This window comes from Anomaloglossus baeobatrachus, chromosome 1 (assembly GCF_048569485.1).
Source record: "Anomaloglossus baeobatrachus isolate aAnoBae1 chromosome 1, aAnoBae1.hap1, whole genome shotgun sequence".
In the NCBI taxonomy this organism is placed as follows: domain Eukaryota; kingdom Metazoa; phylum Chordata; class Amphibia; order Anura; family Aromobatidae; genus Anomaloglossus; species Anomaloglossus baeobatrachus.
Window position 1 is genome coordinate 378,563,265 of NC_134353.1, and position 23,622 is coordinate 378,586,886.

Sequence of the window (23,622 nt, forward strand, 5' to 3'; positions counted from 1 at the left end):
GTTTATTATTTTTTACAAAAGTTTAAAATAATAAATTTTGTTTAGCTTCACATTTCTTTCCCATTTGTTGTTGATTCTTCACCATAGCATTAAAATTTGTATCTTTATGTTTGAAGCCTGAAATGTGGGAAAAGGTTGAAAAATTCAAGGGAGCTGAATAATTTCGCAAAGCACTCTAAATATTTTCATAGTTTGGAAAAAAATTGTTTGACCAAAAAATCCACAACGTCTGATGCAAATATCAGTGGGTATTTCAAAATTGTAATGCATACAGAGAATGAAGCACACATTTTTATGCACCAAAATCCACATTAGTATTTGCCACTGTGAATTTCTCTACAATTTATTGTATCATTTTCTGTATTTTTGATTAAAGTGTAGCATATTAAAATTGAATTATAAAAAAAAAAAATGAACAATTCTGCAGTTTTAATGCTTTGGAAATTCCACATGTAGGGACAAGCACTAATTGCGGAGCTATGTGCAGAAATAGAGTAAATTACTCACTCATTAGGTTCAAATATCTTTTCTTCAGTCATTTTCTCCCCTGAAAATTCACTCCTCTTCCTCAGCCTAGATGGTGGTCGATATGGCCCGGTTTGGGCTAAGATACTTTCATCAATCTCCTTTTTTACAGTTTCAACCCCCTGGAAAAATATAAATATAAAAAAATTTAGTCACCACTATTCCCTCAGTACCAGACCAATTATTCAACAGGCTATGGGCAAAAGTAACTGCAAATAATTTATTTCTTAGCCAACCTGCATAGATTTATTATTTTATTTCCGGTCACAGACTATATTGTGCAATGAAATTACCTTTGTCAATGAAAAAACCTGAGAATATAACATGCAATTAAAAATGATGGCTAGGCAGACAAAAATGGAAAATACGTGCGCGTCAACTGCCTTATAAAGAATCTTCTATAGGCAACTTGTCACATTAAATCACCTTCATTTTAAAGTACATTAATAATAACAATGACCATAATAATCACGTGCATTTATTTCATGATTTCATTTTTAAGTAATTTTTTTTGTTCCAGTTAGAAATTAAAGTACCACAGAGGTTTTTATTTCCCCATTATCCTGTTATTAGGGATAGCCTGACAGATGAAGCATTCTCCCTCTGTCTGACAACTTAAATAACTGAAGGTGCCATCAATTGAGTTGAAAGTCAAGGATTTAGGTTCTCAAAGACCTTTGACCTGCGGTTTCAGTAGGAGCTTAAAGGGGTTTTCCCACCATAAAAGATACATTAAATTAAGCAAAAAATTGTGTAAATGTTTCATTTTCACAGGAGAAAGAAGGGAATTTTGTTTACTTACCGTAAATTCCTTTTCTTCTAGCTCCAATTGGGAGACCCAGACAATTGGGTGTATAGCTTCTGCCTCCGGAGGCCACACAAAGTATTACACTTTAAAAAGTTTAACCCCTCCCCTCTGCCTATACACCCCCCCGTGCATCACGGGCTCCTCAGTTTTGGTGCAAAAGCAGGAAGGAGGCAACTTATAAATTGGTCAAGGTAAATTCAATCCGAAGGATGTTCGGAGAACTGAAACCATGAACCAAAAGAACAATTCAACATGAACAACATGTGTACACAAAAAAACAACAGCCCGAAGGGAACAGGGGCGGGTGCTGGGTCTCCCAATTAGAGCTAGAAGAAAAGGAATTTACGGTAAGTAAACAAAATTCCCTTCTTCTTTGTCGCTCCATTGGGAGACCCAGACAATTGGGACGTCCAAAAGCAGTCCCTGGGTGGGTAAAAGAATACCTCGGTAAAAGAGCCGTAAAACGGCCCCTTCCTACAGGTGGGCAACCGCCGCCTGAAGGACTCGCCTACCTAGGCTGGCATCTGCCGAAGCGTAGGTATGCACTTGATAGTGTTTCGTGAAAGTGTGCAGACTCGACCAGGTAGCCGCCTGACACACCTGCTGAGCCGTAGCCTGGTGCCGCAAAGCCCAGGACGCACCCACGGGGCTCTGGTAGAATGGGCCTTCAGCCCTGAAGGAACCGGAAGCCCAGAAGAGCGGTAGGCTTCCAGAATTGGTTCCTTGATCCACCGAGCCAAGGTTGACTTGGAAGCCTGCGACCCTTTACGCTGGCCAGCGACAAGGACAAAGAGCGCATCCGAGCGGCGCAGGGGCGCCGTACGAGAAATGTAGAGTCTGAGTGCTCTCACCAGATCTAACAAATGCAAATCCTTTTCACATTGGTGAACTGGATGAGGACAAAAAGAAGGTAAGGAGATATCCTGATTGAGATGAAAAGGGGATACCACCTTCGGGAGAAATTCCGGCACCGGGCGCAGAACCACCTTGTCCTGGTGAAACACCAGGAAAGGGGCTTTGCATGACAGCGCTGCTAGCTCAGACACTCTCCGAAGTGAAGTGACTGCCACTAGGAAGACCACCTTCTGCGAAAGACGTGATAGAGAGACGTCCCGCAGCGGCTCAAAAGGTGGTTTTTGAAGAGCCCGTAGAACCATGTTGAGATCCCAGGGTTCCAGCGGACGCTTGTAAGGAGGGACTATGTGGCAAACTCCCTGCAGGAACGTGCGGACCTGCGGAAGCCTGGCTAGACGCTTTTGAAAAAACACAGAGAACGCCGAGACTTGTCCCTTAAGGGAGCCGAGAGACAAACCCTTTTCCATTCCGGATTGAAGGAAGGACAGAAAAGTGGGCAAGGCAAATGGCCAGGGAGTAAAACCCTGATCAGAGCACCAGGATAAGAAGATCCTCCACGCCCTGTGGTAGATCTTGGCGGACGTTGGTTTCCTGGCCTGTCTCATAGTGGCAATGACCTCTTGAGATAACCCTGAAGACGCTAGGATCCAGGACTCAATGGCCACACAGTCAGGTTGAGGACCGCAGAATTCAGATGGAAAAATGGCCCTTGAGACAGCAAGTCTGGTCGGTCTGGTAGTGCCCACGGTTGGCCCACCGTGAGATGCCACAGATCCGGGTACCACGACCTCCTCGGCCAGTCTGGAGCGACGAGGATGGCGCGGCGGCAGTCGGACCTGATCTTGCGTAACACTCTGGGCAGCATTGCCAGAGGAGGAAACACATAAGGTAGTCGAAACTGCGACCAATCCTGAACTAATGCGTCCGCCGCCAGAGCTCTGTGATCTTGAGACCGTGCCATGAATGCCGGGACTTTGTTGTTGTGCCGAGACGCCATGAGATCGACGTCCGGCGTTCCCCAGCGGCAACAGATCTCTTGAAACACGTCCGGGTGAAGAGACCATTCCCCTGCGTCCATGCCCTGGCGACTGAGAAAGTCTGCTTCCCAGTTTTCTATGCCCGGGATGTGAACTGCGGAGATGGTGGAGGCTGTGGCTTCCACCCACAGCAGAATCCGCCGAACCTCCTGGAAGGCTTGCCGACTGCGTGTGCCGCCTTGGTGGTTGATGTATGCCACCGCCGTGGCGTTGTCCGACTGAATTCGGATCTGCCTGCCTTCCAGCCATGGCTGGAACGCCTTTAGGGCTAGATACACTGCCCTTATCTCCAGAACATTGATCTGAAGGGAGGACTCTGGCTGAGTCCAGGTACCCTGAGCCCTGTGGTGGAGAAAAACCGCTCCCCACCCTGACAGACTCGCGTCCGTCGTGACCACAGCCCAGGATGGGGGCAGGAAGGATTTCCCCTTCGACAGAGAAGTGGGAAGAAGCCACCACTGAAGGGAAGCCTTGGCTGCCCGAGAAAGGGAGACGTTCCTGTCGAGGGATGTCGACTTCCTGTCCCATTTGCGGAGAATGTCCCATTGAAGTGGACGCAGATGAAACTGCGCAAAAGGAACTGCCTCCATTGCTGCCACCATCTTCCCTAGGAAGTGCATGAGGCGCCTCAAGGGATGCGACTGGGCTCGAAGGAGAGATTGCACCCCTGTTTGTAGTGAACGCTGTTTGTCCAGCGGAAGCTTCACTATCGCTGAGAGAGTATGAAACTCCATGCCGAGATATGTCAGTGATTGGGCCGGTGTCAATTTTGACTTTGGGAAATTGATGATCCACCCGAATCTCTGGAGAGTCTCCAGAGCAATATTCAGGCTGTGTTGGCATGCCACCTGAGAGGGGGCCTTGACAAGCAGATCGTCTAAGTAAGGGATCACCGAGTGTCCCTGAGAGTGTAGGACTGCTACCACTGTTGCCATGACCTTGGTGAAGACCCGTGGGGCTGTCGCCAGGCCGAAAGGCAGTGCCACGAACTGAAGGTGTTCATTCCCGATGGCGAAACGCAGGAAGCGCTGATGCTCTGGTGCAATCGGCACGTGGAGATAAGCATCCCTGATGTCGATTGATGCTAGGAAGTCTCCTTGGGACATTGAGGCGATGACTGAGCGGAGAGATTCCATCCGGAACCGCCTGGTTTTCACGTGTCTGTTGAGCAGTTTGAGGTCCAGAACGGGACGGAAAGATCCGTCCTTTTTTGGCACCACAAACAAGTTGGAGTAAAAACCGTGGCCCCATTGCTGAAGGGGAACAGGGATCACCACTCCCTCTGCCTTCAGAGTGCTCACCGCCTGAAGAAGAGCATCGGCTCGCTCGGGGGGTGGAGATGTTCTGAAGAAACGAGTCGGAGGACGAGAGCTGAACTCTATCCTGTAACCGTGAGACAGAATGTCTCTCACCCATCGGTCTTGGACATGTGGCAACCAGGCGTCGCAAAAGCGGGAGAGCCTGCCACCGACCGAGGATTTGGTTTGGGGAGGCCGAGAGTCATGAGGAGGCCGCTTTGGGAGCGGTTCCTCCGGCGGTCTTCTTAGGACGTGACTTAGACCGCCATGAATCGGAGTTCCTCTGACCCTTCTGTGGCCTGTTGGACGAGGAGAATTGAGATCTGGCTGAGGGCCGAAAGGACCGAAACCTCGATTGTACCTTCCGTTGTGGAGGTCTGTTTGGTTTGGACTGTGGTAAGGACGAGTCCTTTCCCTTGGATTGTTTAATGATTTCATCCAATCGCTCGCCAAACAGGCGGTCGCCAGAAAATGGCAACCCGGTTAAGAACTTTTTGGAAGCAGAGTCTGCCTTCCATTCACGTAGCCACATGGCCCTGCGGACTGCCACCGAATTGGCGGATGCTACCGCCGTACGGCTCGCAGAGTCCAGGACAGCATTCATGGCGTAGGACGCAAACGCCGACGCCTGAGAGGTTAAGGACACAACCTGCGGAGTAGAGGCACGTGTGACTGCATTAATCTCAGACTGACAAGCTGAGATAGCTTGGAGTGCCCATACGGCTGCGAATGCCGGAGCAAAGGACGCGCCAATAGCTTCATAGATGGATTTCATCAGGAGCTCTATCTGCCTGTCAGTGGCATCCTTGAGTGATGCACCATCTGCCACTGCAACTATGGATCTAGCCGCCAGTCTAGAGACTGGAGGATCCACCTTGGGACACTGAGCCCAACCCTTGACTACGTCAGGGGGGAAGGGATAACGTGTGTCATTAAGGCGCTTAGTAAAGCGCTTATCTGGAAAAGCCCGGTGTTTCTGGACTGTATCTCTGAAGTCGGAGTGATCAAGAAACCCACTCCGTGTACGTTTGGGAAACCTAAAACGGAATTTCTCCTGCTGAGAAGCTGACTCCTCAATCGGAGGAGCTGGAGGAGAAAGATCCAACACCTGATTGATGGACGCTATAAGGTCGTTTACTATGGCGTCCCCTTCAGGTGTATCAAGGTTGAGAGCGGTGTCAGGATCAGAGCCCTGATCTGCCCCATCCGCTTCATCCTCCAGAGAGTCCTCATGCTGAGACCCTGAACAGTGTGATGAAGTCGAGGGAAGCTCCCAGCGAGCCCGCTTAGCCGGTCTGGGACTGCGGTCCATGTCGGATTCCTCACCGTGGGACCTATGAGTCGCCCCAGGAGCACTTTGCTGCTCCAACCGAGGGGGGCCTGGGGTCAATGATTCAACTGTGCCCGGGGCCTGTGTTACCGGTCTGGACTGCAAAGCTTCTAGTATCTTAGCAGACCATTTATCCATAGACTCAGACAGTTTATCAGCGAATACTGCAAACTCTGTCCCTGTCACCTGGACAGTGGCAGCAGGTGGTTCCACCTGGGCCGGGGGTCCCACCAGTGGCAGAGGCTCCGGCTGAGTGAGTGTCACAGGGGCCGAACATTGCACACAATGAGGGTAGGTGGAACCTGCAGGTAGCATAGCCGCACATGAGGTACAGGCTGCAAAATAAGCCTGTGCCTTGGCACCCTTGCTTTTTGCGGACGACATGCTGTTGTCTCCTCTTAGAGCAATCAGAGAGGGTATATAGCCAAAGCAATAGTGCGGCCGTACAGAGAAAATGTATACAGTATAATCATATAAATATACACTTCGGCACCCAGGGGGCCAGCACCTAGTGACAGGTGCGGCTTACCGACCGCCTGCAGCGGTTGTGTGCCCACCAGATTCCCTGCCTGGGCCTCCCAGAGCTGTGGAGCTCCCCTCTGAAGTTCTCCAGCGTCAGAAGTGCTGATAGGAATGGCTGCCAGCGTTCTGAGAGGAGGAGGGAGTGAGGGGGGAGGAGGATACGAAGTATGCTCCAGCCCTCAGCGCTGACGTCCAGTGCAGCGTCCCGCCCTTACCCCTGACTGGCAGACCCGGGGGCGGGAGTATGCGGTACTAGGCCGCAAAAGCCGGGGAGTAAAGTTATAAGCGCGGCCGGCAAACAAGCGCGGTCAGCGTGGTAGTCCCGGCGCACCAACACACCCAGCAGCTGCTGCAGCGTCCAAAACACAGGCGCTCTATGCGCCGTCCCCAAGGGGACACAGAGTACCTCAGAGGAGCAGGGCCTTGTCCCTGACAATACCCGGTCTCCTATCCAGCAGATTCCCCCAGGGGCTTCGGAGGGAGCACGGTCCCAGTGCCTGGTGACCGGTTAGGATCCCACTTCACCCAGAGCCCCTAAGGGATGGGGAAGGAAAACAGCATGTGGCTCCTGCCTATGTACCCGCAATGGGTACCTCAACCTTAACAGCACCGCCGACCAGAGTGGGGTGAGAAGGGAGCATGCCGGGGGCCCTGTTATGGGCCCTCTTTTCTTCCATCCGATATAATCAGCAGCTGCTGCTGACTAAATTGTGGAGCTATGCGTGCATGTGTGCCTCCTTCGCACAAAGCATAAAAACTGAGGAGCCCGTGATGCACGGGGGGGGGTGTATAGGCAGAAGGGGAGGGGCTTTACACTTTTAAGTGTAATACTTTGTGTGGCCTCCGGAGGCAGAAGCTATACACCCAATTGTCTGGGTCTCCCAATGGAGCGACAAAGAAATGGACAATACAATTTGTTGTGCAATTTTTGCTGCATACACAGTTACCCCATCTGTGGTGGAAAACGACTTTTGGGTGCAAGGCAGGGCTCAGAAGGGAAAGATCGCTATTGGAATTTTGGAGCGTTGTTTTGGCTGGAAAAGTTAGTGGACGCCACATCACATTTTAAGAGCTCCTGAAATGGCAAAACAGCATAAACAAGTGAGCCCATTTTGGAAACTACACCTCTTGAGGAATTTATCTAGGGATGTGTTGAGCATTTTTCCACCTCAGGCAATTCACAAAATTATATTGCATTAGGTTGACTAAATTAAAACTGTCCAATTTTTTTAATACAAAGTTGCTTTGCCCCCAAGTTTTTAATTTTCAAAAGGGTAATATGGGAAATAAATTGATACAATTGGTTACACAATTTCTCCAAAGTTAAGGCCCCATTAGACGCAACGACGTATCTAACGATATATCGCCGGGGTCAGGAATTTCGTGATGCACATTCGGCATCGTTAGCAACGTCGTTGCGTGCGACACCAACAAACGTCCGTTAACGATCAAAAATACTCACCTTATCGTTGATACGTCGTTCATTTTAAAAAAATCGTTGATTGTTGCAGGATGGAGGTTGTTCGTCGTTCCCAAGGCAGCACACATCGCTACGTGTGACACCTCGGGAACGACGAACTACAGCTTACCTGCGGCCGCCGGCAACGAGGAAGGAAGGAGGTTGGCGGGATGTTACGGCCGCTCATCTCCGCCCCCCACGCTTCTATTGGGCGGCCACTTAGTGACGCCGCATGAAACGACCGCTTAGAAAGCAGGTGGTTCGCAGGCAACAGCGACGTCGCTAGGAAGGTAAGTGCGTGTGACGGATCCTAACGATTTTGTGCGCCACGTGCAGCGATTTGCCAGTCACGCACAAACGACAGGGGCGGGTGCTTTCACCAGCAATATCGCTTGTGATATCGCTGCGTGTAAAGCCCCCCTAAGACAATACCCTATATATGGTCACAAAATTACTTGTGAGGCACAGTGCAAAGCTCAGAAGGGAAAGAGCACTATATTGCAGTACAGATTTTACAAAATACACTTCTCAATGAATTAATCTAAGGGTGCAATGATCATATTGACAATACAGGTGTGCTAAATAATTTTATTCCATTGGTGGTGAAAAATACATTTTTACCACAAAAATTGTTTTTGCCCCTGTACCCTGGAAAACGAGTAACAATAGCACCAACATAGGTCACACAATTTCTGCATCTGTGCAGTAGCCACATAGCGAAACTTGCGAGGGAGAGAAGGAGCACTACTGCACAGATTTTTCTGGAATAGTTTGTGGACTCCATATACAGAGCCCCGAAGTGCCAGAAGAGCATAATGCCCCTTAAGTGTCCCCATTTTAGAGATGACACCAGTTTGTAAATTCATCCATGGGTGTAGTTAATATTTTTTGGTTTTCCAGAAACAAACAGCAATGCAGATCGCTAATTGAAAATTGCAAGTTTGCCATTGTAGTGCCCGTACATTGTAGTGCCCATAGATTGTACCCAACTTGTGCTTCTTGAAAGATACACCTGGCAAATTAAAAAAAGCTCTCCTAATTACAGACATGCGAAACATGAGGATGACAGATGTGCTTTTAACACACTAAAAGGATCAGAAAGGAGGGGGCATTTGGATTTGTGTGTAGATTTGCTGGACTACTTTTAGAGGTAAGCTATGGTGGTTTTCCATAGTCTGAGTTACAAGTAACATGGAAACCCCCTATATTTCCATTGACAGATGACATACCTAGGTGGAGGCTTGATTGTTTTTTTTTGTGGAATGAGTTGAAGCTTTTATTGGGAATATTTTTCATGGCATTTTGGATCACATTTATCCTGTGCTCTACATTGAACACTTTGGGGTTTACACTTAAATCTCAATGACGTGATTCACATGGCACCCCCCAGAGGGATCCATTCACTATAATGAGGCAGGAGAGTTACTCTGGATTCTGTCTGGTCTCTGTTCATTGATGTCCATTTTTTCAGAAGTGCACAAGACTGTGGTTGACCAAGCTTTTATGAACCCTTAAAAAGGTGGACACCGCTGGTTTATAGACCCAGGACAGTCCACAGTGTCTCCATCTGCCTCATTATAGGGAATGTTCTGTTGGGGGTTCCATCTGAATCACATATTTCAGAGATTTACATGGAAACCCCAGTGTTCGGAGGCAGAATAAACAAATCAACAGCAGCTCAAGAATTCGATTTATTTTTTATGCCATTCATTGTGTGGTATAAGTGATAAGACTTTTATTTTTCGGGTCAGGGCTTTAACACTGATGCCAGGTTTAGATCGGGCTTAAAATAGTTTCAGGTTTCAGAAAATAGTGACCAATTTTTTTTCCCCCACAAATTTTGCAATTTATCAAATAAAAAGTTTAAAAATATGCAATATTAATAAAAAAAAAAACCCCATACACATGTAACTATATACAAGTAAATACATCTGTGCTATTTGTTATTTTTTTTATTTTATTTTCTGACATTACTATAGCTCACAAAAGGTAGAATCATGATGAGGAAAGGTAATAACCATTAGGAATGGGTTTTGTTTTTATATAACTCCAAAATATAAACCTAAACAAATGTCAGTAATACATGCCAAAGGGACCTGATGATATTGCAACATTACCTGAGTTATGACCTTGAAAGCCGCTGTTTTACCAAGTTTCTCCCCTCCTTTGCTCACTGACTCCGCTGAATGTTTGGCTGTCTTTGCTGCCTCTTCAACTCCTTCACGGATTTTACGACCAAGATCACTTTTGCCAACTTCATCGATGCTCTGTCAAAATAAGACATGTTTAAATGTTTGCCCTGCCCAAAAAACAGCAGAGAGATAAACATTTGATTATATACATTACTCACAAAAAGTTAGGGATATTTGGCTTTTGGGTGACATTTCTGGATGATCCTACAATGCCCTCTAACCTTTTCATGTGAACTGTATGTGACCTTCTCAAAATGTTTGGATGCACAGGTCCAACTGTAAAATGTTTCACTACTTTTTGCACAACTTGCTGTTCTCCAACAAGGAGCTTAATGGCAAAATAACAGGTGTTTGTCCATGAATAGCACAATGAATTTCAGGGTTCAATTAGTATCGGTATTTTACCAGTTATCATCATGCTGTACATGTTTTGACATCATGAGACCAAGACAACGCCTAACAATTGAACAACAGTACCTCGCCATTGCGATTCTTCTAGCATAACGTTGTCAAATGGAAGTGGTCACTGAGCTTAGAGTGTCACAGAGTGTCATCAGCAGGTTGCAACAGAGATACAGAGAGACTGGAAAAGTCTCAGAAAGACAGACAGAAATGAACGTCCTTTCACCACGGAACTGAATAATGAATGTCACACAACTCCAGGCACATTTCATGGAATTCAGAGTCACTCAAGTATCATGTCACATCATTCAAAACTGTTTACATCAGCGTGGTCTGTGTGCTAGATGACCTGCAGCGGTACCTGACCACATTACCAGGAACAGGCGTCATCTTGCTGGATGAGGGCCCAGTGGGCCTCAATGCGGTGATGAAAGTCGATTCACACTGTGCAGAAATGATAGCCGCCAATGATGTTGGAGATGTCAAGGAAAGCACTATAGATCAGCTACTGTTGCCACCAGGTGAGTCTGTAGTGGTGTTACAATGTGTGCAGGTGTGTGTCTAGTCAATACAGAGTGAGAACCTCCAGCTGTCACTGCAAATCACCTGAGTGAAAGTGGTTAAAGAGTATGGTTTTTGTATATTATTCCACATAAAGGATTTTTTCAGTGTTTCTGTTTATTTACTTTCACTTACAGATTAGTAATGGGGGGGGGTCTAATACTAATCTAGGACTTAGTGGCTGTTGTGGGCTGCCATTAACTCCTTATTACCCCGACTGCGACATCAGCAGGGCAATCGGGTAAAATACCGGGCTTATCACATCTAATAGATGCAGCAATTCTGGGCGGCAGCAGGTTGCTATTTTTAAGCTGAGGGGTAGCTAGTAACCATGGCCCTCCCCAGTCTGAGAATACCAGCCCCCAGCTGTCGGGCTTTATCTTGTCTAGTATTTTTTAATTATTTAAATAATTTGCTGCATGCGGTTCCTCTTCTTTTGATACACAGCCAAGAAAACACATGGCTGGCGGCTATAGACTGTAGCCGTGGGCTTTTATCTGTGCTGGTATCATAATACGCCAATGTTTTTATTTATTTTTACTGTACAGGTAGAGTCACACTTGCATATGACTCACACGAGTGCAATGTGAGACAGTGCTGCAGCTCAATCTGCGTGTTTTTTCTCAGCCTTAATCGGACCGAGGAAAAAAATTGTAGCATGCTGCGATTGTCTGCAAGTCTCCTATCACTCACACCCATACAAGTCTATGGGTGCGAGAGAAACATCACACTGCACTTGGATGACATCCTCGTGCAGTGCGATATATGCACAGGCTGACAATGGAGGAGATGGGGGGGTTAATCCCTCCCTCTCCTCTACAACTGTAATCCTATCACAGGATTGGATCACAGTCACATGACACTCGGCTCATGCTCACAGCAGAGACTGAGCCGAGGGTAATTAACATCTCGCATTGGATGCCATACGCCAGTGTGACCCCGGCCTACGATATAGACGAGCATAGTGCCTGTGATTGGAAACAGTCAACTGACATGCTGACACTTAGTGTGGGGGCTGGTCTGACTGCAACCAATCACAGGCACCGGAGGCGGGGAAAGCAGTGCATATTCAATGAAAAGCTAAATTAGCTGCTACGGAAGTGAATGTGCGACGTGGAAGCAGCGTACCGCCATGACAGAGCCTCTGTAAGTACAGCGCAAGCACGCTCCTATCATCCTATCACTTTTATCAACATTTTTAATCTCCGGATAATGATCCCCATAGACGTACATGGGGACTGGATTCTGGACTAGAACCAGATTTAAAATAAATAAATAAAATAAATACGATAACAGGGACCCGCTGATCCCGGTTATCTGCGAATCCGCACATCACTAATGAAGACCCTTGAGGTGGATTGCAAGCTTGCGTATTTTGGCTAAAGTATGGACCAATACCTCATGTATTTTATACATTAATTTCTTAATTTTATTATTGTACATTTTTCATTCATGATGCAGCCAGGCGCTTCAGTGTTTGTTGAGTAAATTGGAGTGTCGGTCCTTGTGGGGTGCACTCATATAGTGCTGGGTAGCCCGCCTGGTTTAACAGTATGGGCGTCATCAATAGGCTGCACGGTACAATGTGCACGACACATACCTGTGTGACTGGCGCCCTACACATACCTCATCTGTGTACATTACTAATACCAGACAGCCACCTCCTCCATGAATTGATAGGTTGTAAGTGGTTGGCTCATCAGTATTTTCCACCTATGCGGCCCCCACCTTTTTCATGGGGGTCTCCTGCATTCTGCTAGTGCATTGGTAATCTAACCTGGTGTTGGTAAGGCTGTTTTTTCCTGTGAGATTATAAATTTTTTATCTTTGTGTATGTATTCAAAAACTGCTGTTTGGGTACCTGGCAGTGCTCATAAGGGAAGGAGCGCCATTTGATTTTTGGTGCGCAAAATTAGCTGGAATAGATTACGGACAGCATATTGCATTTGACAAAATAACATTGAACCAAGGCACATCTCGCAGCAAAATCAACGCCACTCCAAAGGCATATGAGAGACATACAAGAACTGGAGCCATCCAGGGCTATTCATAAAATATCCAAACTTTATTGCATATAAAGATAAAAATAGGTTTCACTTGTTACAATTTATATAAGGTGCTATTAAAGGACAAAGGTGAAAAACCACATAAGTATAGGGAGCGAGGGTGAAAACCACCCTAATAATGAGAAGTGAAATTAGTAGGGACTGAAGAAAGTGAACATATTCATCAGTGGCCGGCAAGCATGGTACCCCTGTCTGGTGGTCACCAAAGCATCCCACACCAGTAACCTTCCCTGATGAAGCCAGACACAACCCGTGTTGCGAAACGCGCGTAGGAAGGCTCCGTTTTTCTGGTGTGGGATGCTTTGGTGACCACCCTCATCACTATGTGTAAGTTTTGGGACTGTTACTTTACTTTTTCCTGATGTGACTGGCTGTAATTTGGTGCCTCTGCCCTGCTGTAATGGTTTGATGCCAACTTGGCTATACATTGTTCATAATCTGCGTAAAGACAGGGGTACCATGCTTGCCGGCCACTGATGAATATGTTCACTTTCTTCAGTCCCTACTAATTTCACTTCTCATTATTAGGGTGGTTTTCACCCTCGCTCCCTATACTTATGTGGTTTTTCACCTTTGTCCTTTAATAGCACCTTATATAAATTGTAACAAGTGAAACCTATTTTTATCTTTATATGCAATAAAGTTTGGATATTTTATGAATAGCCCTGGATGGCTCCAGTTCTAGCATATTGCATTTGCAGTGACCCCAAGGTGCCAAAAAAGTAAAAAGTTTTAGAAACTAAACCTTTTGATGAATTCATCTTGTCTGTGTCCCCAGGTTCCATTTTTGTATCCCTTCTCTTTTCAATCTACACCTTTGGTCTGGGACAGCTCATAGGGTTCTACGGCTTTTAGTATCATCTCTATGCTGATTATACGCAGATCTACCCCTCGGGACCTGATATCCCCTCCTTACTAACCAGAATCCCACAATATCTGTGCTATTTCATCCCTTTTGCCACTTGATTACTAAAACGTACGATGGCCAAAACAGAATTCATCATCTTTCACCTACCTCACTCAACAGAATCAATGGCTGCTTACTCTCCCCAGTCCCGCAAGCTTACTGCCTCATGGTAACCCTTGACTCTGCTCTCCCTTTCAAGCCAGATATCCAAACCCTTTCTACCGCTTGCCAACTACAACTCCGTACATTCCTTAACCAAGATTCTGCAAAAACACTAGTGTATTCCCTGATCATCTCCTGCCTCAACTACTGTAACTTACTACTCTGTGGCCTCCCCTCTAACACTCTTATACCACTTCACTGGCTTCCCATTCCCTAAAGACTCGAGTTCAAAATCCCATCCATGACATACACAGCCATACACAACCTGTCTCCACCATACAGCTGAGACCTCGTTTTCCAGTACCTACCTGCATGCAACCTCCGATCCTCACAAGATCTCCTTCACTACTCCCCTGTTATCACATCCTCCCACACTCGGATACAAGATTTCTCCCGCGCCTCCCCTGTACTCGAACTCTCTAGCACAACACATCAGCCTCTCACCTACCATGGAAATCTTCAAAAGGAACCAGAAAACCTACCCCTCGGTCCACTATACCACTGCACGGCCAGCTCTACCCTCACCCATCCCCTGTACACTGTGAGCCCTCGCAGGTAGGGTTCTCTCTCCTCTTGTACCAGTCTATGCCTTGTACTGTTCATTAATATTGTTCTTATTTGTATTATGCATACCCTTTTCACATGTAAAGCGCCATGGAATAAATGGTACTATAATAAATAATCATAATACAGTATGTTGTTGGAAATTACCATTTGTCCACATGACAAAACGTAAGGAACAACATTTGACTTTTGCATAGCGGATCTTGCTTTAATAGTTTTCGGGTGCCGTTTGCAAAGCCCCTGAGGTGATAACAGCAAAATAACCCCAAAAAGTGACTCCATTTGGAAACTACATCCCTCAATAAGTATAAATTTAAGGAGGGCACCACCTAAAGGATATAATCATCCAATAATTAAACTGAACAGGGATCACCTAAGCACACCAAAGGGACCATATATGTAGAAGAAAAGGTGGTATGCAAAAAACAGGGATGCACCTGTATGGAGTATACAAAAAGTCTTTATTATAAAGTCACTCAAGTGGACACAAAATTTAAAAACCAATAAAAAGGCTCAAGGCCTATAAATATCTTTGTTTATCCCCTATTAGGGATAAACAACCCCCTAGCAAATATAATGGTTACAAAGGTGAACAAACAGGGCTGTATACAAACAGTAAGAGGTCCCAACAGTGGGGCAATAAATATAAACCTCACATGCACAAAGTAATGATAAACACATGTCCCAGGTGACAGCGATACGCGTGGGGATTCCTTACCCCACCTAGCCACTATATGGACCCTGACCTCTGGTGATTCAAATTTGGGCTGATATTTTCTCAGGGACTCTTGCATGTGCTTTATTTTGTATTATTTGTACTATGATTTATGTGCATGTAGCTATTACCATCTTGTGCACATGTGGATTATGGTTAAATCTCATGCTGTGAATCTTTGTTATCTTGCCACTCATGCTGTATTATGTATTATGGCATATGAGACTGCAGCTATTACTTTATATACATGCGGTTTATTATAAACCAGCTCATAAATCTCATGCTGTAATTCTATATTACCTTACAATAGTATTGTGGCTTATGTTTATGTGGCTATCTTTCACTTTTTGCATATGAGGTTTTTCCTTAACCAGTCTATAACTTCATATCACTCTACAACAGTTATGTGTTTTAGGTGAATGTAGTCATTATCATATTGCGCATATGCTGATTGTCCCACCCACACTGCCCCATTGTTGGGATCCTGTGTTGTGACTTTTTACTATCTTACAACAGTATTGTGACCCATGTGAATGTGTTTATCATTACTTTGTGCATGTGAGGTTTATATTTATTGCCCCACTGTTGGGACCTCTTACTGTTTGTATACAGCCCTGTTTGTTCACCTTTGTAACCATTATATTTGCTAGGGGGTTGTTTATCCCTAATAGGGGATAAACAAAGATATTTATAGGCCTTGAGCCTTTTTATTGGTTTTTAAATTGTTTGTGTCCACTTGAGTGACTTTATAATAAAGACTTTTTGTATACTCATACAGGTGCATCCCTGTTTTTTGCATACCACCTTTTCTTCTACATATACATCCCTCAATAAATTCATCTATGGGTGCATAGACTAATTTAGCCTCAAAGGTGTTTTTCAAAAGGATGCCACCTACTGAAAGGTGGCAGAGCTTGTTGATACTGATAACTTGCGCTTACACAAGATAAGATGTATGAGCCCGACTATCAAGTATTGTGTGATGGGTGGATGCGCGTGTGTGCCCTGCATCTACCCAGGGCTCCACCATAGCCCCTGTAACTCCATCTAATTTGTGTGTAATGTAAATATATATATATACACATACATACATACATACATACATACATACATACATATATATATATATATATATATATATATACACATACATACACATACATACATATATATATATACACATACAGTTAGGTCCACAAATATTTGGACAGTGACACAATTTTCGCGAGTTGGGCTCTGCATGCCACCACATTTGATTTGAAATGAAACCTCTACAACAGAATTCAAGTGCAGATTGTAACGTTTAATTTGAAGGTTTGAACTAAAATATCTGATAGAAATTGTAGGAATTGTACACATTTCTTTACAAACACTCCACATTTTAGGAGGTCAAAAGTAATTGGACAAATAAACCAAACCCAAAAAAAAAAAAAAATTTTCAATATTTTGTTGCGAATCCTTTGGAGGCAATCACTGCCTTAAGTCTGGAACCCATGGACATCACCAAATGCTGGGTTTCCTCCTTCTTAATGCTTTGCCAGGCCTTTACAGCCGCAGCCTTCAGGTCTTGCTTGTTTGTGGGTCTTTCCGTCTTAAGTCTGGATTTGAGCAAGTGAAATGCATGCTCAATTGGGTTAAGATCTGGTGATTGACTTGGCCATTGCAGAATGTTCCACTTTTTTGCACTCATGAACTCCTGGGTAGCTTTGGCTGTATGCTTGGGGTCATTGTCCATCTGTACTATGAAGCGCCGTCCGATCAACTTTGCGGCATTTGGCTGAATCTGGGCTGAAAGTATATCCCGGTACACTTCAGAATTCATCCGGCTACTCTTGTCCGCTGTTATGTCATCAATAAACACAAGTGACCTAGTGCCATTGAAAGCCATGCATGCCCATGCCATCACGTTGCCTCCACCATGTTTTACAGAGGATGTGGTGTGCCTTGGATCATGTGCCGTTCCCTTTCTTCTCCAAACTTTTTTCTTCCCATCATTCTGGTACAGGTTGATCTTGGTCTAATCTGTCCATAGAATACTTTTCCAGAACTGAGCTGGCTTCATGAGGTGTTTTTCAGCAAATTTAACTCTGGCCTGTCTATTTTTGGAATTGATGAATGGTTTGCATCTAGATGTGAACCCTTTGTATTTACTTTCATGGAGTCTTCTCTTTACTGTTGACTTAGAGACAGATACACCTACTTCACTGAGAGTGTTCTGGACTTCACAACATCAACTGAACGGGTTCTTCTTCACCAAAGAAAGTATGCGGCGATCATCCACCACTGTTGTCATCCGTGGACGCCCAGGCCTTTTTGAGTTCCCAAGCTCACCAGTCAATTCCTTTTTTCTCAGAATGTACCCGACTGTTGATTTTGCTACTCCAAGCATGTCTGCTATCTCTCTGATGGATTTTTTTTTTTTTTTCAGCCTCAGGATGTTCTGCTTCACCTCAATTGAGAGTTCCTTAGACCGCATGTTGTCTGGTCACAGCAACAGCTTCCAAATGCAAAACCACACATCTGTAATCAACCCCAGACCTTTTAACTACTTCATTGATTACAGGTTAACGAGGGAGACACCTTCAGAGTTAATTGCAGCCCTTAGAGTCCCTTGTCCAATTACTTTTGGTCCCTTGAAAAAGAGGAGGCTATGCATTACAGAGCTATGATTCCTAAACCCTTTCTCCGATTTGGATGTGAAAACTCTCATATTGCAGCTGGGAGTGTGCACTTTCAGCCCATATTATATATATAATTGTATTTCTGAACATGTTTTTGTAAACAGCTAAAATAACAAAACTTGTGTCACTGTCCAAATATTTCTGGACCTAACTGTATATACATACATACATACACATATTATATATACATATATACATACACACACACACACACACACACACACACACACACACACACACACACACACACACATACTTATAAATAAAAACAAGCATACATACACACAGCTCTGGCGCAAATTAAGAGACCACTGCAAAATTTTCAGTTTTTCTGATTTTTCTCTTTATATTTGAGTAAAATGTAAACTGTTCCTTTATTCTATAAACTACTGACAACATGTCTCAATTTACAGGCAATACAGTTCGTATTTATTTTCTGAAAATGAGAAATGGTCAAAATAGCAAAAAAATGCATTGCTTTCAGACCTCAAATAATGCAAAGAAAACAAGTTTATAATCATTTAGAAACAACAATACTAATAATGTTTTAACTCAGGAAGAGTTCAGAAATCAATATTTTGTGGAATAACCATGATGTTTAATCACAGCTTTTATGCGTCTTGGCATGCTTTTCACCAGTCTTTCACACTGCTTTTGGGTGAACTTATACCACTCCTGGTGCAAAAATGTAAGCAGATCTTCTTTGTTTGATGGCTTGTGACTATCTTCCTCTTGATTACATTCCAGAGGTTTTCAATGGGGTTTAGGTCTGGAGATTGGGCTGGCCATGACAGGGTTTTGATATGGTGGTCCTTCATCCACACATTGATTGACCTAGCTGTGTGGCATGGCGCATTGTCCTGCTGGAAAAAAAAAAAAAACAGTCCTCATAGTTGGGGAACATTGCTTGAGCAGAAGGAAGCATCTGTTTTTCCAGGATAGCCTTGTATGCGGCTTGATTCATACATCCTTCGCAAAGTTTAATCTACCCAATTTCAGCCTTGCTGAAGCATCCCCAGATTATCACCGATCCTCCACCAAATTTCACAGTGGGTGCAAGATACTGTGACTTGTACGAATTCCCATGTCTCCGTCTAACCATTAGACGACCAGGTGTTGGGCAAAGCTGAAAATTAGACTAATCAGAGAAGATTACCTTACTCCAGTCCTCTGTCGTCCAATACTTATGGTCTTTGGCCATCTTCAGCCTGGCTTTCTTTTGTTTCTCATTGATGAAAGGCTTTTTTCTAGCTTTACATGACTTGAGCTCTGCCTATAGGAGCCTGTTACGAACTGTTCTTGCCATGCACTTCACCCCAGCTGCAATTTGCCATTCCTTTTGTAGGTCACTTGATGTCATCCTGAGGTTGCTGTATGACATTCTAATAAGATGACTGTCATCCCGGTCACTGGAGAGTCGCTTTCGCCCTCTGCTTGTCTGTAGCTTTATTGTCCCCAATGTCTGTTGCTTGACCTTGTTGTAATGGACTGCCGTCTTAGAAATTGTAAGGATGGAGGCAACATGACGCTCACGATATCCCTCTGCTAGTAAAGACCGAATTGAGCTTTTCTTTTCCTCACTCAAGACTTTTCAAGTCCTTTGGCATGGTTAAAAGTTATTTTTTCATTCCTATAACTCTTGTGATAATACTAGTACTTGTTTTGCCATCCAGCTTGTCCTATTGCAAGAGGATTGTGAAGACCTATAGCAGTGTTTTTTATACGTTCCTCGTTAAAAAAGATTTGGTTCAGGTGATTACCTAATCAGAAGCACATTAAGGCTGCTTTCACACATCCGGTTTTTCCTGTGCGGCACAATCCGGCGCTTTGCAGAAAAACCGCAACGTTTTTTTTTTTACGCCGGTTGCGTTTTTTTTGCATAGACTTACATTAGTGCCGGATTGTGCCTCATGGGCTTGCGTTTGGTCCGGATGGAACGTTGCCTGGCACGTTTTTGGTCCAGCAAAAAAAACAAAAAAAAAAAACAACCGCATTGCGCCGCATTCGACCGATGCGGCGCGATTTGCAATGCATGCCTATGGACGCCGCATGCGGCGTCCTGTGGCAAACACTGCATCCGGCCGCCGCATGCGTTTTTTTTCCACTGCGCATGCTCAGTAGCGTGCCGTAAGCGGCAAAAAACGGACGGGCCGCAGGTCAAAAACTTATGCAAAGGATGCGGTATTGTCGCCGCATCCGTTGCATAGGTTTTAGAGCCGGATTGGCCGGCTTGGGCGGCTCTGCTAAAACCAGAGGTGTGAAAGCAGCCTAAGTAGAATGAGGTGTACTCTGGATGGAATTCAACTGACACTGGAATGGAATGGCTGTCAGACATGTAGAGAAGCTGATTTTTATAAAACTGTGCAGTGGTCTCTTCATTTTTGCAAGAACTGTATATACATACACACACACTGACTCTTTGAGAAGTCAAAAAGATATGGAGTTGCACAAAAATATTACAGATTTTGGCATTATGAAAAAGCTCCGCCAAAATGAGTGGAGATGAAACTACACCCACACATCAAATCTATTGAAGGCATTTTTTAAAGTAAGAAATGTTACCCTAGTTACTGACTGGAGTAAGATTTCTGGTAAGGTGTATGACACAGAGGAGATGTGCCAAATATAATGAATCTACCTCATTGCCTTTAAGCCATCTTCTCTATGCCCAGGTTAATGTATTCCGCACAGAAGTAAATCTTACCTCTTTGACAGTGTCTGTGATTTCATCCAGCTTTTTTTTGAACACTCCAGAAGTTTTCATAGTTTCAGATTCAATTGTTTTCTGTTGTTTAAAAGAGAAAAAATTAAGCATTGGAGGAAATTTCATTTGTTTGCACCTGGTATTATTGCATTTTTTTAAGCCATTGACATTTCCTATTCCTGTATTTTAAAATGTACAATTTTGCATTTTTGTATTAAAGAACCATAAAACTCCTTAATACTTTCAGATTTATAGCAAATCAGAGTGCATTAAAAAAAAAAAGCTACAAAGCTAATGTAGGAATGCTTTGCTTCTTATGAATGGTCCCAGGACTCTTGTACAGTGGTGCCTGAACGTTTGTGAACTTTTCAGAATCTGCATAATTTGGACTTAAAACTAGAGCAGATAAAAAGAACCAAATCATATAAATGATACAAAATTATTAGATTTTGCCATTTAAAGAGGAATATGATCCAATACTATATCTGTGAGTGGCAAAAGTATGTGATCTTTTCGGATTACCAGGTAATTGACTGTGAAAGTAGTATCTGGTGTATACAATCAATAGTATGGCAATCAGGTGTAAATTAATTTACTTTTAATTTTCTCAATTGTTATTAGCTATCATGTACGTAAAAGTCATGAAGGCAGTAACATTCACTGGTCCCTGTCTTCTCCCGATTTCAGAGGGGCTCTGGTGTTTTGCAGCACCACCCGACTGTATTTGTGACTTGCCGTATCACACAGTGGTTGCCGTGTGGAGCAGAGGTCACTTTTAGAGTTTCCTCAGTGCAGGTCTATTAGAACGTGGCTGGAAACTCTTGCTCTAAGTCTCAGATTTACAGTGAGAAAGTAACCGCCATTCCACCCAGTGAGCCAGCAAGATACACATGCACTCACGTGTTGAAGGAGTGGACTAGAACGCCGCTGAAACTGGGAGCAGACTGAAAGAGGAGTATGTTACTACATTCATAAACACACATGACAGCTAACAAACTGGCAAATAAAAAAAAAATTCACTAGAGTGGGACTTCAAGGAAGGGGTATATCAAGGCGCCCTGAAGCCTTTTTGGCAACAATGGAAGCTCTCTCCTTGAAGTTCTTGATGACGCGATAGATTGTTGACTGAGGTGCAATTTTGTAGCTGCGATACTCTTCCCTGTTAGGCCATTTTTGTGCAGAGCAATGATGGGTGCACGTGTTTCTTTAGAGATAACCATGGTTAACTGAAGAGAAACAATGATACCAAGCACCAGCCTCCTTTTAAAGTGTCCAGTGGTGTCATTCTTACTTAATCATGAGTGATTGATCGCCAGCCCTGTCCTCATCAACACCCACACCTGTGTTAATGGAACAATCACTAAAACAATGTTAGCTGCTCCTTTTAAGTCAGGAATGCAATGATGTTGAAATGTGTTTTGGGGGTTAAAGTTCATTTTCTTAGCCAATATTGACTTTGCAAGTAATTGCTGTTAAGCTGATCACTCTTTATGACATTCTGGAGTATATGCAAATTGCCATTAGAAAAACTTAAGCAGTAGACTTTGTAAAAATTAATATTTGTAGCATTCTCAAAACTTTTGGCCATGACTGTACAAGACACAAGGTTAGTGGAACAATGCTTTAAGGATGCATGGGATCAAAATAGAACTTTATGATTTAAAATGAAAAATGTAGTATTTTGAGAAAGAAAAACACTAAATTGCAGCATGAAAACCTCATACTATCTGTGAAACAAGGTGGAGATAGTATCAATGTTTGAGCCTGATTCGCTTAATCAGGCCCAGGATTACTTGCAACCATTGATTGTTGATGGAACAATGAATTCTGAATTTTATCAGTAAATTCTAAAAAGGAAAATATCAGGACATCTGCCCATGAGCGGAATCTCAAGAGAACATGGGTCATACAGCTAGTCAACAACCCAAAGCGCACAAGTCATTGTACAAAATGATGGTTAAAGAAGAAGTCTTTGAATGACAAAGTCAAAGTCCTGACTTTAATCTTAAGAAAAATGTTACGGAAGGACCAGAAGCAAGCAGTTTATGGGAGAAAACCTACAACCATAACTGAGTTGAAGCTATTTTGTAGAGAGGAATGGGCTAAAAATCTTCCAAGCCGTTGTGCAGGAGTAATCAACAATTACCGGAGACGTTTAGATGCAGTTATTGTATGACAAGGAGTCACACCAGACACTGCAAGTAAAGGTTCACATACTTTTGCTACTTACAGACAATAAAAAAAAGACAATGTCTAATATTGTTGACTCATTTGTTTGAATTGCTCCTCTTTCTACTTTTAGGACTTGTGTGAAAATATGATGCTGTTTTAGAGAAAAAAAAATTAAGGGGGGTGGAAGATACATGAAACAAAACAATATCTAACAACCCTAGCTTTATAACTCAAGAACATTTCAACATGATATAGTGTATTGCGTTTTTCATGTCACGCAATCTAGAGAATGCTCGATAAACCCAGGGATACTTGCGAGATAAGGAGCATTACAGAATCTAAACATGTACCGTATTTTTCGCTTTATAAGACGCACTTTTGTTCCCCCAAATTTTGGGGGACAGTAGGGGGTGCGTCTTATAAGCCGAATATACGGGGGGGGGGTATAGATATATGTACAATGCAGGGTCCAGGGGAGGTGGGGGCAGCAGCCCTGGAGTGCAGGGGAACGCTGCGAGCTGCAGCCTTTGATCTCCTGCTCCCGCTCATATAATATGCACAGCCGATGTCCGTCTCCAATGGTGCTGAAATCGCACGCAGTGATGGGCTGGGGGAGCGGTGCATATTATATGAGCCTGCGCTCCCCTGTGATCGCACATGCA

General features: G+C 44.1%; 1 protein-coding gene across 1 annotated transcript in view; it reads right to left on the bottom strand.

Moving 5' to 3' along the window:
• TIMM44 (translocase of inner mitochondrial membrane 44) overlaps nucleotides 1-23,622 on the bottom strand; it is a 128,059-nt gene that overhangs the window by 66,135 nt on the left and 38,302 nt on the right. Inside the window, exons 4-6 of the mRNA XM_075352509.1 lie at nucleotides 20,789-20,869; nucleotides 9,952-10,101; nucleotides 508-647 (exon numbers count right to left, since the gene is read on the bottom strand). Of these exons, the coding sequence (XP_075208624.1) occupies nucleotides 508-647; nucleotides 9,952-10,101; nucleotides 20,789-20,869 (371 nt within the window). The remainder of the gene's footprint in view (nucleotides 1-507; nucleotides 648-9,951; nucleotides 10,102-20,788; nucleotides 20,870-23,622) is intronic.